Raw genomic sequence first — 18889 nt, 5'->3', positions numbered from 1 at the left:
TCAAGTTACTGCATCGCATCTGCACCTCGGTTTCTAATTTATAAAGTGGGCACAACAGTACCTGCCTCATAGGGTCTGTTTTTTTTTTTTTCTTGACTCATTTTCTTTTTCTTTTTTTTTTTATTGAGTTATTGATAGGTTACAATCTTGTGAAATTTCAATTGTACATTAATGTTTGTCAGTCATGTTGTAGGTGCACCACTTCACCCTTTGTGCCCACCACCCCCCACCCCACCTTTCCCCTGGTATCCACTAAACTGCTCTTGGTCCATAGTTTTAAATTTCATAGCGTCTGTTTTGAGGATTAAACAACACAACACAAGTACGGAACTTGGAATGGTGCAGCACATGGTGAGTACTCAAATGTTAGCTGTTATTATCTTGCTTGCAATACTCTCTGGAAAGTAGTCCTGGTCTGCTGTCATCTCTCTCTTCGAACAGCCTGATCAATTATTCCATGACCCACAGAACGTGTACCTGGCTGCAGAGCTTCTTCCCAAATGCCCAAACATGGCTGGACAAAGAGTGACTTCCCACCAGGGCTCTGGAGCAGAGAGCAGCTTGTCGCCTGAGGAGGGCAAGGCTTTCCCAATGTGGCCACGTGTCCTCTCCTCAGGCTGCAGGTACCCATCAGGAGAAACGCCAGAACCCTCCTTGCTCCCTCCGTACAGCATGCTCCCTGTTTCTCTCTCAGATCATCGCCGAGTTATGAGAGCAGAAGGACAACTATGATTAGACTGCTGGTTTCAGGAGAGAAGAGGGAAGAATATCCCCCTCCCCTAGGGTAGAACTGCTTGTACACCACAGAGCACGGCCACATGGCTGGGACAAGCAGTGACCTGAGTGTGTTCTAACCCGCACAAGTGGACGGCAGCTCAAGGACAGAGCAGAAGCGGGTATGCTCTTAGAGGGATTCTCACTGCCTACCAGAGGAAGTAGTGTTCCCAGCCTAACACCATCATTTCACCATGTCTACCTTCCCAGCCTCATCTCCCATCAGCCCCCCACCATGGATCCCACCCAGACATTGACCCTAAAGTGCCTTCCAAACCCACCCCTCAAGCCCCCCATTTTTCTGCCTTTTTCCTATATGTTGTTTTTTTGGCGGTTTTTTGGTCACGAAGATGGGCCCTGAGCTAACATCTGTTGCCAATCTTCCTCTTTTTGCTTGAGGAAGATTATTGCTGAGCTAACATCTTTGCCAATCTTCCTATATTTTATGTGGGATGCCGCCACAGCATTGCTTGACGAGCGGTGCTAGATTCACGCACAGAATCCAAACCCGTAAACTCCGGGCCACCAAAGCGGAGCACATGAACTCAACCACTAAGCCACTGGGCAGGCCCCATACTATGTGTTCTTCAAAACCCATTTCTCCACTTTCTCCATAAGAAAAGAGCACATTTTCCAGCTTCCCCTGAGTGAGACATGGCCAGATACAGATGTCTGGCCTATGAGGTATGAACAGAAGTGATGTGTGGGACTTTTGGATTGTGCCCATAAAAGAAAAAGGAATACCCTCCCCTCCCCTACTCAGCAGCTGAAAGACAGGCAAAGTGGTGAGTTATTCTGGACCATGAAGAGGAGAGTAACACCTCAGGGCTGGTGGAATAGTGAGGAGAGGCTAGCCCTGGACAACTTTATAGAGCGATAGCAGAGCCACTGGGGGAAGCTTGCAGTTTGACCTAAGAGGGAAATAAACCTCTGCCTTGTTTAAGCCAGCCTCTTTGGTTCTCTCCTTAAGGCACCATAATCTACATCCTGATTAAGCTCAGACAGCTCACTTCCCTTTAAGGGGAGAGGGGGCATGTCTCTGTGAAAAGGCCAGTTTAGTACCACAAGAAAAGGTACAACAGCAACAAAGGTGCCCAAGTGTCATTTTGGCCTAAAGACAAGGTTTGTTTACCCGGAGCAAGAATATGAACCAAATGGATGTGACAATAGGTAACAAGCACAGGTGAGGGTCCCTTTGATCCTAGAATATTCTTTCTGGGCCAAACCTCTACTCAAGACTAAACTCACCTATGTAGAAACAAACCCAAATACTAAGGAAGCCTGAACTTGCCCCTGGAAGAGAATTTATTAAATGGATTCTGGTATTCTAAGAAACCTCATTTAGAAAAGTAAATCCAAATCAACCTTCCAAATTCACTTATGTGACTGAGGGCCTTGCTGACGGAGAAGGAAGCATCTTAAGGCTGGAGGGAGAAGGGGCACCTTAGGGACAGATGATCATGAGAGTTTGTTCCGGGCATGGGGACGCCTTTCCTATTTCCCTGCCTTCTGGTCCAACCCCTGCCTACCCTCACCCTTTAGGGCCTAACTCAAATGGCACCTTCTCCTCTCAACATCCTAGCCCCTACCCCACAGGTAAAACCTGAACCTGTGTTCCCACAGCACTTTCTCCATTCCTAATATAGAACTCAGCCCTTTCACCAGATCTTGTTATGTGCTTTCCTCCCGACATGAAGGGTCCTTGTCTCATACACACCCAGTTCTACATCATCACTCTAGAAATAAGGAAATCAGCTCACAAGTGAACAGTGGCAAGATTACTACTAAGATTCAGTCTATGGACTCTCGGACTTCTCCTGCTCAACCTGGCAGGAAAATCGAGGGGACTTTAAAAAAAAGTCTCTGCAGAGCGTTTTCTGGTCCTAACTGACCAGCACCCCCAGGAATCTCCATCAGAGAAATTGGTTAGAACAAAAGTTCCCATGTGCCACAATCAGAACACTCAGCATAAAGGGGATACATTTTTACACTGATTAACCCCCAAGCAGCACAAATCCTATAATATTCTTTTTTTCCCGTAAGCATAATATCAAGTTCACACCGCTTGTGAACCAGGACACAGGCTGCCTGATGTCAGAGTCTCACCTTGAAACATCTCCCCAGCTGAACTCCCCTCGTCTGTCTGAAATTCCACCCTTAAAGATAAAGGCTTTCTTAGAAGTCTGAGGTGAAACTCAGATATGCTGAGAGAAGAGGTGAGATATCAAGCTGGTTCTATACTTTCCAATCTTAAAGAATACAGTTATCACATTAGTCAAGTACCCAGTAAAACCCTGAGGAACAGAGGCTTTGATGGGACAAAGGTGAGGGGAGACGGCTGGAAGAGGGGCTGCCTTCTGGAGGGCCAGGGCCTATAGAACCTTCTGAACACCTGCTATGTTTGCTCACATTGACAGCCAGTGGTGTGATGAAGGCTGAACACGTCTACTGACTCCAGTTCACAGATGACGAAACGGAGGCCTCTGCTGGTTAGTGGCACAGGCAGGCCTAGTGGTCAGGGTTTTTTTCTGTTTTTTTTTGTTTTTGAGGAAGATTAGCCCTGAGCTAACATCCATGCCCATCTTCCTCTACTTTATATGTGGGATGCCTACCACAGCATGGTGTGCCAAGTGGCGCCATGTCCACACCCAGGATCTGAACCGGCGAACCCTGGGCCGCCGAAGCGGAACGTGCGAACTTAACCACTGCGCCACCAGGCTGGCCCCCTGGTCAGGGTTTTAATTTCACATCTAGAACACAGCAAGATCCACAGTTTGGTTTCTTCCTTCAGCCTGGTAACTGCTGGCCAACCCGGCAATCAGCAGTGGAACAACAGGGAAATCGTCTGTGAGGTCCGTGTCCACCTGACATGGAGCAGCAGTGTGTTCTTCCCAGCTGCACAAACCTGCCTTCCACCTGAGCAGACACAGGAATGACCAGGCTGTACTCCAGACACAGGTGAGGGGCCTGTGTGGCACACTCTGTCACCATATTGACCAGCTTTACAAAGGACCAGCAGGAGGGTAAAGAGTTAAAAAACAGAGATTTAAAGGATGTTTTTGTTCCCTCTAAAGCATTTTGTGGCTGCCCACCCCTGCCAGCCTGGTGAGTATACTCACAGCAGTTCTTGTTATCAAAAAACTGGCAGGCAAAAATCCCCAATTCACCAAGAGATTTCCAAACCCCAATGAAACAGATCCTTCTGTATTAAGAGACAGAATAAAATCCAAGGTCAGTATATTGGTATCAGACCCGAGGGGTGGTATTTAAAAGTAGAAAATCAATCACTCAGATTTCTTAATTGTACCAAAATAGCAACCCCTTGTCTACTGGTTTTATGGTTTATCAGTAGTCGGCTGAGTTTAGAACTCAGATCTCTGACTGCCTGGGTTAATGTTTTCACTGAAATAAAGAGCTGGTAGTTATTAAGAATTTATTATAGGGGCCCACCTGGTGGCATAGCAGTTAAGTTCGCACGTTCCGCTTCAGTGGCCCAAGGTTCACCAGTTTGGATCCTGGGCACAGACCTATACACTGCTTATCAAGCCATGCTGCAGCAGGCATCCCACATATAAACAGAGGAAGATGGGCACAGGTTTTGGCTCACGGCCAGTCTTCCTCAACAAAAAAAACCAACAGAACAGTTTACCAGAGGCCAGACTCGGTGCTAAGTAGTTTACATTAAGTCATCTAATGCAACAAAGCTCTGAGGTAGGTAGCACTATTATCCCTATTTCACAGATGGGGAAATTGAAGCTCAGCAGGGTTCTTTGTCCAAGGTCATGGAGGAAGCAAGTGGTGGAGGCTGGAGTGAACTAAACTAAGGTGGGCTGACTCCAAGCCTGTACATATCACTCAACACAAATCTGAGAAATGTATTGTTAGGTGATTTCAACATCATGCAAACATCACAGAGTGTACTTACACAAACCTAGATGGTATAGCATACTGTACACTTAGGCTATGTGATACTAATTTTACGGGACCACCATCGTATATGTGGTCTGCTGTTGACCAAAACATGGTTATGCAGTACATGACTGTATCTATCGTTAAAAAATATTTACAGGGGGGCTGGCCCGGTGGCCGAGTGGTTAAGTTCGCGCGCTCCGCTGCAGGTGGCCCAGTGTTTCGTTGGTTCGAATCCTGGGCGCGGACATGGCACTGCTCGTCAGACCACGCTGAGGCAGCGTCCCACATGCCACAACTGGAAGGACCCACAACGAAGAATATACAACTATGTACTGGGGGGCTTTGGGGAGAAAAAGGAAAAATAAAATCTTTAAAAAAAAAAAAAAAAAAAAAAATATTTACAGGGGCTGGCCTGATGGCATAGTGGTTGGGTTCGTGTGCTCTGCTTCGGCAGCCCAGGGTTTGTGGGGTTGGATCCCAAGTGTGGACCTACACAATGCTCATCAAGCCATGCTTTGGCGGTGTCCCACATACAAAAAAGAGGAAGATTGGCAACAGATTCTAGTTCAGGGACAATCTTCCTCACCAAAAAAAAAATTTACACCTGCAAGGGAGTGGGAGTGCCAAAGAGAAAACAATGCAATACTATCCACTAGCTAAAGAGTCAATGAGATCTATCTACAGGTTTCAACCTCGATGAAGCTCGAAGACCATGCTGAACAAAAGTAGCAAGTTCCAAAAGAGTAGGTATGATGATACTATTCATGCATATCTTTAAAACACACAAAATACTCTACACATGCCAATATAATACTCAAAATACTACATATTATTTCTCAAAATATATGCACATATTTGGGAAAGTATAAGGGGAAAGAAAGGAAAGTCAATTTGGGGAGTTTCTACTTCACGCTAATGTTTTGTCTCCCTTAAAAACTTCTGAAGGAGGGGCCGGCCCTGTGGCCTAGTGGTTAAGTTTGGCATGCTTGCTTTGGTGGCCTGGGTTTGGTTCCTGGGCATGGACCTACCCTACTCATCGGCAGCCATGCTGTGGTGGTGACCCACATACAAAGTAGAGGAAGACTGGCACAGACGTTAGTTCAGGGCAAATCTTCCTCAAGCAAAAAAGAGGAAGACTGGCACAGATGTTACCTCAGGGACAATCTTCCTCAAGCAGAAAGAGGAAGACTGGCAACAGATGTTAGCTCAGGGCAACTCTTCCACAGGAAAAAAAAAAAAAAAAACCTGAAGAAAATATGACAAAATGTTAACATTTGTTAAGTCTGGTGGAGGATGGATACATGCACGTTTACTATATAATCCTGTATACTTTTCTGCATGTTTAAAATATTCCAGAATTTTTTAAATAAAATACTAAAATCATCAAAATATTTTTTGCCTGTGAGATTGGCAATAATTTAAAATTTCCTAATATTGACAAGAATGTAAAGAAACTGACACATGTAACCAACTGGTGAGAGATCACAAACTGGGATACACTTTTTGATAGGTGATTTGGCATTATCCATCAGAAGTTTAAATCTGTATCACCTTTGCCCAAGCAAATCTGGCCTCCAGGAATTTATCCCATGAATTTATGTAAAAGGGCAAATTAATCTTGGAGGAGGTTTAGTTTGCTTTAGCACTTGATAAGACTGAAAAAAATCGATAAAATGTAAATTTTTTGTAGGAAGAACGCTTAAAGTACAGTGTATGCATAAAACAAAGGCAACTGTCAGACTGAGGTAAAGCCATGTATCTATACTGACATGGGATGAGGGCCAAGATATTTTAAACGAGAAAAGCAAGTTGCATATGATACCAACTGTGTAAAAGATATTTTCTATTTAGACATATATACGTTTGGATATGCTCAGAAAATATCTGAAAAGTCATAAAATTGTCTGTTAAAAAATAGCTACATCTACGCGGGGTGGGGGCGGGGATGCCAAGGGGAGGGAGACCTTTTCCCTTAGCATTCTTTTGTATTGGTTTCACAGCAATCATATGTCACTTTTATATATGGGAGAGTAGACAGTACAAAAACTACAGATTCTAAACTTAGAGGCACTGAATTGGAATGTCTGGAAAACAGGGCCCAGTATATTTGTATTTTTAACAAGCCACCCAGTGACACCCAGGCAGCTGGGTGAGTCACGGCTCCAGGTGACAGCTAGGCCAGGTGGTACATGGGGGAAGGGGAGATCTCAGTGCCAGGTTCCTCAAGTTCTAGGGAAAAAGCTTGCCCCCAGAATTAACCATGTATTCAATGGCAGAGAGATTTAAACTCACCTAAGACACAGAATGGCCACCAAAGTCAGCGGGGCTGGCCAGTAACAGACATTAACATCCTTAAGCATCAGCATTTGGCCCTAAATGAAATAAGCATTGCCCAGGCAAGAGAATGCTCCAGTCTGAGAACTGAGCCAACCTTTTCTTCTGTATGCCAGGGATATCCACAACCAAGAGCATCAGGCAGAACAGGACTTAGGACTCTTTTGTAGTGCCCAGAATAGAGCCTGGCACATAACAGCCATTCAATAAATAGGAGTTGAATGAACAAGTCAATCTATTTTATCCTGAGGCATTTCTAACTCCAGTGCTCTGATCTGATGCTCAGTAAGCAACTTTCTCTTCCTACACAAGGTCTAAACCAGACAGAGAAAAGAAGGGGTTCTGATAGCTGTGGGCTTCGTTTTAAGTAAGTAATAGGCAACTGGCCTTGAGCATCAGTCTACCACTATCTGGTTCATATCAGCCCCCTCTGAGAGACATCCAGCCACGGGTGGGGACCTGAGCAGGACTCTGGTGAAGTCACTAACATGGTGACTGCTGCCACGCCCTGCAGCCCACAGGAAGTCTTCTCCTGGGTGACTACTGACCAGCTGGCCTTCCTCAGGGAGCAATTTTTAGCTCAATGCTTGGACTCACCAAGGGCACAGCTAGACCGCCTACAGCTGAGGGTTAACAGAGCTGCTGGGTCCCATACAAAGCCCCTAGCCATATGCAGCTACTAAACACCTCAAATGTGGCTGGTCTCAACTGAAACATTCAGTGAGTGTAAAATACACACTGGATTTTAAAGGCTTAGTCCAAGAAAAAGAATATAAAATAGCTTACTTGTAATTTTTATAGTGATTACATGCTGAAACGATAGTATCTTCGATATACTGAGTTAATGAAATACATTATTAGAAGTAATTTCCCTTGTTTCTTTTTACATTTGAAAATGTGGCTACCAGAGGGGCCAGCCCCGTGGCTGAGTGTACTCCACTTTGCCAGCCCAGGTTCACAGGTTTGGATCCCAGGTGCAGACCTACTCCACTCATCAGCCATGCTGTGGAGGCATCTCACACACAAAGTAGAGGAAGACTGGCACAGATGTTAGCTCAGGGCTAATCTTCCTCACACACACACACAAAAAATGCAGCCACTAGAAAAAGTTACACATGGCTCACATTATACTTCTAATGGATAATGCAGCACATATGACTAGGCCAAACTCCACCTCACCCTTGACACATTATGTCTTCACAGCATGGCTGAGGACTGACCTCTCACAAGGCAGAGATTGCATTAGTCTGCATGGCCCTGCCTCACTGTCCTGAAACCTGATTTTATACTTCCTTAGTAACACTGTCAGATACCCCAGGAGTTCCATATGCCATCTAATACCAACGTATTTTAAGGGAAAAGCTATAAGCCAAAAAATATACAGTGATGTTACTATTTCAGTTAAAAAAAAAGGCTGGGAACCTTGCAAAATTTATCAAAAACTCATTAATTCTTCTGAAATCCCCCAGAAACAAGTAATTTTCAGTTTCTGCAGGTTTTAGAAGAAATTTCCAGAAAGGTTCTCTATCTATAATAGAACACAAACATGAGATTTTATGGTAATCCTTACTACCACCATTGTAGTTTCTACGTAAAATAAACAATGCTGTTAGGAAACAGCTTCAGCTGTAATTACAATGAAATCAGACTCAAATTTGAGCCTCACAGGAAAACCACATACCAACTTTTAGCTCTTTTGTCCTTCTGTCCTGCTGGCAGGGATAGGGCATAGGTTCATAGGTTTAGGGGATGGGATGAAGGCACCATGCTGTTCTGAGCATGAGTTCTGCTGGCTTCTGAAGGAACTCCCTTTCTCCTTGACTGTCCTCATTTCATACTAGGAGTACCAAGGCCTTCAAAGGCTAAGTGACTTTCTCAAGGTAACTCGAGCAGCAAGAGGCTCAGGTAAGAATGAAACTTACGTATTTTTGCTTCCTCCAGGAGGGCCACAGCTCCATGATGCAACTCCTAGGGATCACCTGTCACTTTCAATCTTTTGGGATTCAAATGGATGAGACCAACCTAATATCTGCTTTGTGTGTCAGAAATGAAAGCACTGTGACCTGTGCAGCAGAGGCTTCCATGATACAGATACAACACAGAAGCAAAATACTTACTTGGGGAACTGGCAGAGACTCGCTTCCTGGTCAGGCTCTCCTGACTGGCCTTGTCTGAAGCTGAAGAGCCCCTTGTTTGGACATGCCTCTTTCCTGGGCTCTCCTCTGGCTCTGGTGACTTCTCCATTCCATGGAAATACTTCATGTGATAGTGCAATAGTTTGGCTTTGCGGAAAAATTTCAAACAATCCACAACCTTGCACCTAAATTTGTGGTCTAGGTCGACAGTTGGTGCCTTAGATGTCAGAAAATCATCTGTTTTCTTAAAAGTATTTGTTACTGAAAAAACAAAAAGAAGATCCCTTGTGATTATCCTAATTATTACAGTACATGCATTAACAAATGGCAATAGAAAGTGAAAGAGTAGCACGCATATACAGCTGGAGACATCAACCAGACTGCCATTACCTGCCAAGATTACTGTCTCAAGAGAATGGATACAACTTTAGGGTAAGTAACAGACACTCAACTATGACTCATCTTTTGAAAGAATAGATCAACAGATTTTGTTGTTGTTGTTGCTGTTGTTGTTTTTAAAAGCAACCATAGGGCCGGCCCAGTGGCACAGTGGTTAAGTTCACACATTCCACTTCAGCGGCCCGGTTTCCGCCACTTCAGATCCCCAGTGCGGACATGGCACCCTCATTAAGCCATGCTGTGGTAGGCATCCCACATATAAAAGAGTAGAGGAAGATGGGCACAGATGTTAGCTCAGGGCAAGTCTTCCTCAACAAAAAGAGGAGGATGGGGAGCAGATGTTAGCTCAGGGCTGATCCTCCTCAAAAAAAAAAAAAAAACCCAAAAGCAGCCATATACTTTCTCAGGGTTTCAGACTTTGGGGGAAAAACCAGAAAGTCCTAAAAAAAATCAGGTATCCCAACCCAGCACTTATTATTCATGAGTTGGACCAGATTTACAGTAAAGACTTACTACCATCCTGATACCTGTGTGTGGACAGAACTAGGGAGTATTCTGGTGGGATCTCTTTATGAAACCTAAGGGATCTTAAAACAGCTTTTGCATAAGCAGCAGGTAACTGTGGCAAAGGTTTTAGAAAGGAGCTTTTGAGATTCATACCAGTACTTTGACCAAAAGGACTCAGAGGCTGTAAGGGGAAAAAAAAACTGAATGAGTTGGAAGGCATGAGGAAAACTCAGAAGACTGATCAAATTCAAAGAAACAAAAAAAGTTTGAGCCCAAAACCAAATAAACAAAAGGCAATGGTCTGTCATGCATCAATGACAAAAAGGAAAGCTGTCACAAAGACTTCATGTGTGTTAGAAACAGTTTATTGAAGACTCCCTTCACAAAGCCCTCACCCCAATGAGAGTAATCACCCTTAAACTCAAATCACTCCTACTCTATAGATTAGGTCACTCAAGAATACCCTTTCTTGACTGAATCAAACTTTTCCTAAACGCAATGGTAGAATTCTGAATTCTGATGCAATTTCCATCAGAAGTGGATAGCATGCCGAACCTTTGGTAAAGATTATGACTAATCTTTTAAGTACCATTCCATAATCAAAAGGAAGAAAAAAATTCTTAAACTCAATCTAAATCATATTCCACATTTCAAAATCAGTACTAGGGTATGATTACAAAACTGGTAGGCTCAATGATCTGATGGATGCTGTTATACAGGCAATTTAAACAAGTAAAACATTACACACACACTCCAAAGCAGAACACCTTAAAATCACTTTCTATCCATGACAAGAGATATAAGAAAGAGGCTCAAACCAGTTAAGAGAACAGTTAAGAGAAAAAAAGTAACATGAAGTAAAATGGAATACATACTTTTAGACAAACAGTTGTACAAGAAAAGCACATCAGTGGAGAAATTCAAAAGTCAAACTTCCAATATACCCTATAATTCTTTCTTAAAACAAAATACAAATGGTTTCTCTGAATTTTGAACCATTTAAATTTGCCATTTTTGTAGGTTAGAAAAAGTTAAATATTGGCCATTTCATATGGTTCAATCTAATAATTACTTTTCCATATGATACATAGTCTTTCGAAAATCATTGCAGGGGCCAGCCCCATGGCCAAGTGGTTAAGTTCACATGCCCTGCTTTGGCGGCCCTGGGTTTCACCAATTTGGATCCTGGGCACGGACATGGCACCACTCATCAAGCCATGCTGAGGCAGCGTCCCACATGCCACAACTAGAAGGACCCACAACTAAAACATACAACTACGTACTCGGAGGGTTTGGGGAGAAAAAGCACAGAAAAAAAAAGATTGGCAACAGTTATTAGCTCAGGTGCCAATCTTTAAAAAAAAAAAAAAAATCATTGCAGACAACTCCACTTACCACTGCGTGAACAAAACTAAGTTCCAAGGTCGGGGAACATCATCACTGCCTGTCACCACTTAAGAACTACAGCAGTCAAGTTCAGCTGCAGTAATCTCTGCCATGCTTTGGCTTGTGTTTAAAGCCCTAGTTTGTGATAAACTTATTTATAATGGAAAAGAAGAATGCCAAAATACAAACAGACTTGAATTAAAAAGAAAAAATTTTAAAGCTGAAAATAATGAGATCTTTGAGCCAATTCCATGAAGAAATACCATTCCCTCTATTCAAAAACTTTGCACGCTTACATACACACACAAGGCACAGAACAAAGACAGGACAATGGTTAAAAGTGTGGGCTCTTCAGCTTGGCTCCTCTACTTATTCTTCCTGTCTGTTTCCTCATATGCAGGGTAGAGATAATAATGCCAACAACTTTACTGAGTTGTGAGAATTAAATAAATCATATGCAAAGAGCCTAGGAAAGTGTCTGGCATGTAATAAGTGCTCAAGAAATAGTGGTTCTTATTACCACAGTATCATTTGGACTTATGAACAAATGGGACTTATGAAGAGCCTTTCAGGCATTAACCTGCTCATAAGCAGCACCACACTCTCATGTCAGAGGCAGAATGGTACAATGGAAATAGCCCAACTTTAAATCCCAGCTGTACCCTTCATTAGCTTCATAAATACGCTGTGCGTGTCTTTTAACTATTCTGATTATCTAGTTTCTCATCTATAAAAGGGAATAATATGACCTATTTCAAAGAACTGAAGAGAGGGCTATAGATATATGTGTTTGGCAAAAGCAGGCCATTTCAAATATAAAATACATCTTGGTAAACAGGTTTTCTTGTTTATGGAACATGGCTTGGAAGAGCTATTGTAATTATCAACCAAGGTGAAACATTCATTGGACCAGCCCTCATCAGCTCTGGCTGGGAGACGCATCACTCTATAAACACTTAGTTTTGTCTACATCCTTCCAAAAATGTGAAATCCAAAACCAACCACAAGAGAGTTAGTACGGCCATTCAGTGGGATTATAACCACCACCTTTCATCATATCTTTTACTAATGCAGCCAAAGATTTTTTTTTTAATAATCACACTATATGGTGCTGGATAGCACCAATATTGGTCCACCAAAATCCTAAACTTTGTGTTGTCTGTCTTTATAAAATATGAATTAAAGCGCATTTCTATTTTCCCCAAATAGTTTTGTCAAACTATATGTTAGAAGTTACATTTACCCCTAATAAACTCCAACTAATTACTTTAGTTTAAGAATTTCATAATTCTTGATTCTGTAATCTTATACATTCTTAGGTCTTTAGCCAAGTTACTGATAAAGATGCCCAGTAGGACAGACTTAGGAATAACCTTCAGGCTGACACCAATCAATTAGTCTACACTCTCTGGATAGAGGTGCCTTAGCCAATTCAATTTTATCTATGCAGACTACCCATGAGCTCATACATCTATCTCCTCATTGTCCAGAATAATTTTCAGGAGAGAGATGGTTAAACTAACTGCTGAAAGAAAGATATGCCTGGTGTGATAGAGCTATAGACTAAAGGTTTGTGTCCCCCAAAATTCATATGCTGAAATCTAATCCCTGATGTAATGGTATTTGGAGGTAAGGCTTTTGGGAGGTGATTAGGTCATGAAGGCAGAGCCCTCATGAATGGGACTAGTGCCCTTATAAAAGAGACCTCAGAGAGCTCTCTTGCCCCTTCCACCCTGTGAGGTTACAGTGAGAAGATGGTTATCTATGAACTATAAGGTGAGCCCTCACCAGACACTGAATTCTGCTGGGGCCTTGATCTTGGACTTCCCAGCCTCCAGAAGTGTAAGAAATAAACTTCTAGTGTTTATGAGCCACCCAGTTTATGGCATTCCGTTACAGCAGACCGAATGAACTAAGACAGACAGTCTACCAATTCAGGATGCCTCTCAAAAGGATCTAAGTTTAGTTCGGCAGGATGAAAACTCCTCCTGACAAAAACAAAGTCCTGAATTCCTCAGAGCTAAGCAGAAAGGCAGGAACAGCCGGACCTCCAAAGGTGAGTAAGTTTGACACTCAGGTGGGCCACCTGCCTCTGAGAGGCAGTACTAGGATCACAGAGGCTCAGGTGAGCAGAGGAACTCCTGAGGAGAGAAGACACTGCCAGGTGTCACTGTCACAAAGCCCATGGCCAAACCAAGAGCTTTTGTCAAGACAGCACCATTAATAAGACAAAATAAGTTGCTGAGTTTTGTCTAAAAGAGTTAAACATCAAAAGAAGAAAAGATTTGGGCATTATGAATCTTCAACCATGGAAGTTCAGGAAGTAAGATTCCCGCATAAATTCACCTCAGTTAAGTATAATCCATTGATATACAAGCCCTTCTGATCACAAGCCTGTCAGTAATCTACCTCACACTGTTGGGAAAAAACAATCAACACAAGAGTCAGGGTGAGGCAAGCAGCAAATAGGGTTTAAATCAGTTATGGATAATAGCCTGTGACAAAATCTGATAAACTACACAATTAACTATAATTTCAGACCCACAAATCAAAAAGTAGATTAAAAATATTACATAGTAATAAAATAATGTTTGTGCTTTTTAATGATGAGAAAATATTTAGGGTATGTTAAATTAAAATGAAACAACAGCAAAAAGGATATTTAAACACCCAAAATGTAAGTAACTGTTTCTTTTTCATGAAGGTCTTGCAAACTGTACTATTTTGTTTTTTGACTCAACAAATTTTTAAAGATATGAAAAATTTTCCAGACTTCACAATTTTATCCTAATTTTCCCATATGAAAGCCAAAATAAGCCCTCCGGATACACAATGAAGGCTGCAGTTTAGCCAGTGTAGGCCATGTGGTTCCCTCTGTTTGGCAAACCTCTCCCACGTGCAAACTAAGCCCTACTCACCCTCAAATGCCACCTCCTTGCACAATGCTTCTCCTTGGTCTCTCAGGAGAAAAGATTCTGTCCTGTCTTCTCTGGATTCCCATAAGTACTTCATGTACTTGTAGTATCTGTCCCTTTCTAATCTATTAACAGTTGGTTCTGTTCATTTCTTATTCTAAAATCCTGAATTCAGGAATGTGCTCCATTCCTTACTTCTCTTACAGTACTTAGCTAGTGCACTACTACATCAAACAAGAGAAGTAGCCTCTCTAAGACTGTCTCCTCATCACTAAATGTGAACAAAATATTGATTTCACAAGGCTCCTACATGTTTCCATGAGGTAACAGAAGAGATAACCCAGTATTAACTGCAACAGGTTACTTGAACATTAGTTGTCCTCATGGTTGTCACCGACCTCATAGTTATTTGCTTAAAACAAAGTAACGCATAATCTCAGCCAGGGGTCCATGCATCTGTGGCACAACCTGCAAAATTTTAACATCTAATTGCCCCACTTTATTAATCAAACACTTAAGTATTAATACTAATTAATAAAAAGTAGGAACAGTAAAGTGATGCAACCAGCAAAAATGTTTTACATTTTAAAAGGAAAATTGAAAACAATATGCACAGCATAACTATACTCAAGAAAACCCATAAAAGAAATATTAGGAGCAAAACACAAAATTATGTAAAAGAATAATATATAAAATATATTCTTTTTCAGAACTGTAACTATGTAAACAATGGCACCCTTTTGGTTATGAGATTTCAAGCAAAAATAAATCAGTTTTTTCTATTTTTCCATATGTTCTAATAGCCATATTATTTTCACAATAGAAAGAACAACACAATTCTTTACTATTTTGACGTTATGTTCCTCCCAGAGCAGAAACATGGCGATGGAAGCATGGCCAAGAAGCTAGGAGAGCCACTTGCTGCAAGGCCTGCTGGGCCACAGTCTACACCAATCTCAAGTCTCACACACAGGTAGATATCTGCCAATGAGAGGACAGTTCATTTGGACACATATCGCTGATGGCACCAACTTAGTGACATCATCTACTCTTGGTCCTTAACAATATGGGAGTAGTTACTAGGAGACAGAGGGCAGACAATATGTAAATTAAATCCTTGAGGGAACCTGGTTCAAAAGCTAGGCGTAACTGAATTACCCTAGGGGGAGAAGGTAAACCACTGATACCAATTTATTTCTGTTTTAGAAAGCAGCATGGAAATCAGTATTTGCAATGACAGTCACGTAACGACAGGATTATGTTCTGAGAAATGAGACAGGCGATTTTGTTGTTGTGCAAACACCATAGAGTGTACTTACACAAACCTAGATGGTATAGCCTACTACACACCTAGGCTATACGGTACTAATCTTATGGGACCACCATTGTATATGCGGTCATCATTGACGGAAACTCATCATGCATTATGCAGCACATGACTGTAGTTACCAGAATTACCATTTAAATGCACTGGGCTCTTCCAAAGATTTATGTTTGTAGGAATTGAGGCAAAGCATATGCTCTCCCCTGGGCTCCCAGGCTCAAGATCCCAAGAGTCACCCTTTGCTCTTGTCTCTCCCAAATTACTACTACATGTTGGTATACGCAGAGAAAAGTAGTCCACAGAATTTAAATTTGCTTTAAATAATGGTAACTCTAAAGAATACCTTCTTTACTTTTTTGGGGGGAGAGGGGGAATAGTCTATCAGATTCTCCTAATAAACTCTGCCTCCTGGTATTCACACCCATGTGTAATCCCTTCCCCTCAAGTGTGGGCAGGACCTGTAACTTGCTTCTAATAGAATACAGCAAACGTGACACTAAAGTCACTTTCATGATTATGTTACATAAGATTATAACATCCAGGGGCTGGCCCCGTGGCCGAGTGGTTAACTTCATGCGCTCCACTTCAGTGGCCCAGGGTTTCGCCGGTTCGGATCCTGGGCATGGACATGGCACTGCTCATCAGGCAGTTGAGGTGGCATCCCACATGCCACAACTAGAAGAACCCACAACTAAAAAAAAATATACAACTATATACTGGGGGGATTTGGGGAGAAAAAAGCAGGAAAAAAAAAAAAAAAAGATTGGCAACAGTTGTTAGCTCAGGTGCCAATCTTTAAAAAAAGAAAAAATAAGATTACAACATCCATCTTACTAGTAGGTACTCTCCCTTGCTGGCTTGATGAAATAAACTACTCTGCTGTGAGCTACTCTACGGAGAGGCCCACGTGGCAAAGAACTGAGAGTGCCAGCAAAAAACTGTGGCCCTCAGTCCAACAGCCTGGAAGCAGATCCTTCCCCAGTAGTTTCCACATAAGAATGAAACCCTGACCAACCCCTTGACTGCAGCCCTGCAGAGGACCCAGTTAAGCTGTGCCTGGACTCCTTACCCACAGAAACTGTGAGAAAATAAATGTGTTGTTGTAAGCCACTATGCTTGTGCTTAGATTGTTTCACAGCAATAGATAACGTAGAGTACGATCAGTAGCACTCTCATTTTCTGTATACTTGGGTAAGGCTTCAGACTTTCCCTTTTATGACAAGCATACATTACTTTCATACTAAACAAAGTTTTTAAACTATGTTTTCTGAAATGTAGCTTAGAAATAAATGTCCTGTTTAACCTGTTTTTTGTATACCCATTGCCAGGACCTCAAACCTCACATATGACTATGATATTGATATTCAGTCTGGTTGACAATACTCAGTCTAGCATTCTAAGCCCATGTCAATCTAAGTACCATCTTGCTTTCCAAACTCATCTCCCAGTAATCCACAAGGAGGCCTCAGCAGCTGCCAGAGCCAAGTGCTGCCCCAGCAGCTGCTTCATGCTCTCACAGCTTACACCTCTGCTCATGCTGAGCCCTCTCCCTGCCATTCCTCCCTGGCTCAGCCAGGCATTCACTTTTGTCCAGACCCAGCTCACTCCATGTTCAGGAAGGCATCCAGATGGCCCTGACTCTCAGGGACCACACGCTACCAACTCTTGGCACAAATGACTATCTGCTGCACCCCATCTTTAGCACCTTAGATCTGCTCCCAGATCTTGTTGTTACTTCTCTAGTCAGAATATAAGGGCCACTTCTCATTGTCTTGTCTGCTCAGCACCAACCCCTAACACAGTTGGCATTCTTGTCAGCAATGATACCACATGACTCCAGTAGTTTAATACTTTTTTGACATGTACTTCAAATACTATAATGAATAAGATATTTTTCAGGTCTGTGAAGGAGTAATTTTCTCAGTTTCGAAGCAAGAAAAACCAGTTGAATAGAAACATAAGGAGATTTAAACATTCACAGCAAGTCCAGTCAAATGCTTAGAATAAAAAAGCAAATAATTAAAATGTCCGTAAATAAGGGCTGGCCCAGTGGCGTAACGGTTAAGTTCACATGCTCCACTTTGGCGACCTGGGGTTTGCCAGTTTGGAGCCCAGGCACAGACCCAGGTACCGCTTATTAAGTGGTCAAGCTTATCAAGGAAGATGGGCACGGATGTTGGCTCAGGGCCAATCTTCCTCAGCAAATAGAGGGGGATTGGCAGCAGATGTTAGCTCAGGGTTAAATCTTCTTCAAAAAACACCAAAAAATGTACATAAATAGAGGAATAGTTGAACAAATTATGGGAAGTCTGCTTTATGTAATTCTAACCAGCCATTTAAAAGAATGAAGTAGCTCTGTATTTACTCATACGGATAATCTCAAGATATATTATTAAGTGAAAACAGTTACTTGTCCAGTACATACTGAATGACCCATGCATGGTTATAGGTGGGGAAAAAAGACATTTATTATAAAAATGCATAGAAAAGACACTATAGGAGAGAAATCAAACTACTGACAGTGGTTACCTCTGGAGAGGGGCTTGGGCTAGAAAGCCAGTTGGTAAAGATGAACTTGCACATTTTCTGTGTATACCCAAGGAGCAAATTGCACATCTAGCACTCAGATCTTGGTTTCTAAATACAATTCTCCACTTAAAAGAAATCAGGGCCTCTTGGAGAAGTAGCTGAATCCAGGGTTGGGTAAGTATAAGATGAACTCAGAATATCTTGATATTCCAAAGAAGTGCTCAAAGAACGATAAAGACATAGAAACCAGTTTGAAGGGCTCCCACTGGCCAAATCTGGGACAATATGAGTATTAAAATAAATAATGATAGAAACAGATTATAACCCACAGAACAAAATTAGAATCCATGAGTCATGTGGAAATAAATAAATAAAAGAAAGAAAGGAAAGCTCTTTCTTTTTTTTTGGAGGAAGATTAGCCCTGAGCTAACTGTTGCCAATCCTCCTCTTTTCACTGAGGAAGACTGGCCCTGAGCCAACATCCATGCCCATCTTCCTCCACTTTATATTTGAGACACCTACCATAGCACGGCATGCCAAGCAGTGTCATGTCCACACCTGGGATCCGAACCAGCGAACTCTGAGCTGCCAAAGCGGAATGTCCGCACCCAACCCCTGCACCACCAGGCGGTCCCCAGAAAGCTTTTTCTTATAACAGAACACAAACTAATAAA

The 18889-nt window shown here is 42.2% G+C and overlaps 1 protein-coding gene across 3 annotated transcripts in view; it reads right to left on the bottom strand.

Annotated features, from left to right (window-relative positions):
* The window catches only part of PHF20 (PHD finger protein 20), a 144374-nt gene that overhangs the window by 34447 nt on the left and 91038 nt on the right, over window positions 1–18889 (bottom strand). For all 3 annotated transcript variants that reach the window (XM_046679353.1, XM_046679354.1, XM_046679352.1), the window contains one exon: window positions 9138–9416. In XM_046679353.1, the coding sequence (XP_046535309.1) occupies window positions 9138–9416 (279 nt within the window). The remainder of the gene's footprint in view (window positions 1–9137; window positions 9417–18889) is intronic.

This window comes from Equus quagga, chromosome 12 (genome assembly GCF_021613505.1).
Source record: "Equus quagga isolate Etosha38 chromosome 12, UCLA_HA_Equagga_1.0, whole genome shotgun sequence".
Lineage (NCBI taxonomy): Eukaryota > Metazoa > Chordata > Mammalia > Perissodactyla > Equidae > Equus > Equus quagga.
This window is presented reverse-complemented; position numbering and strand designations above follow the sequence as displayed.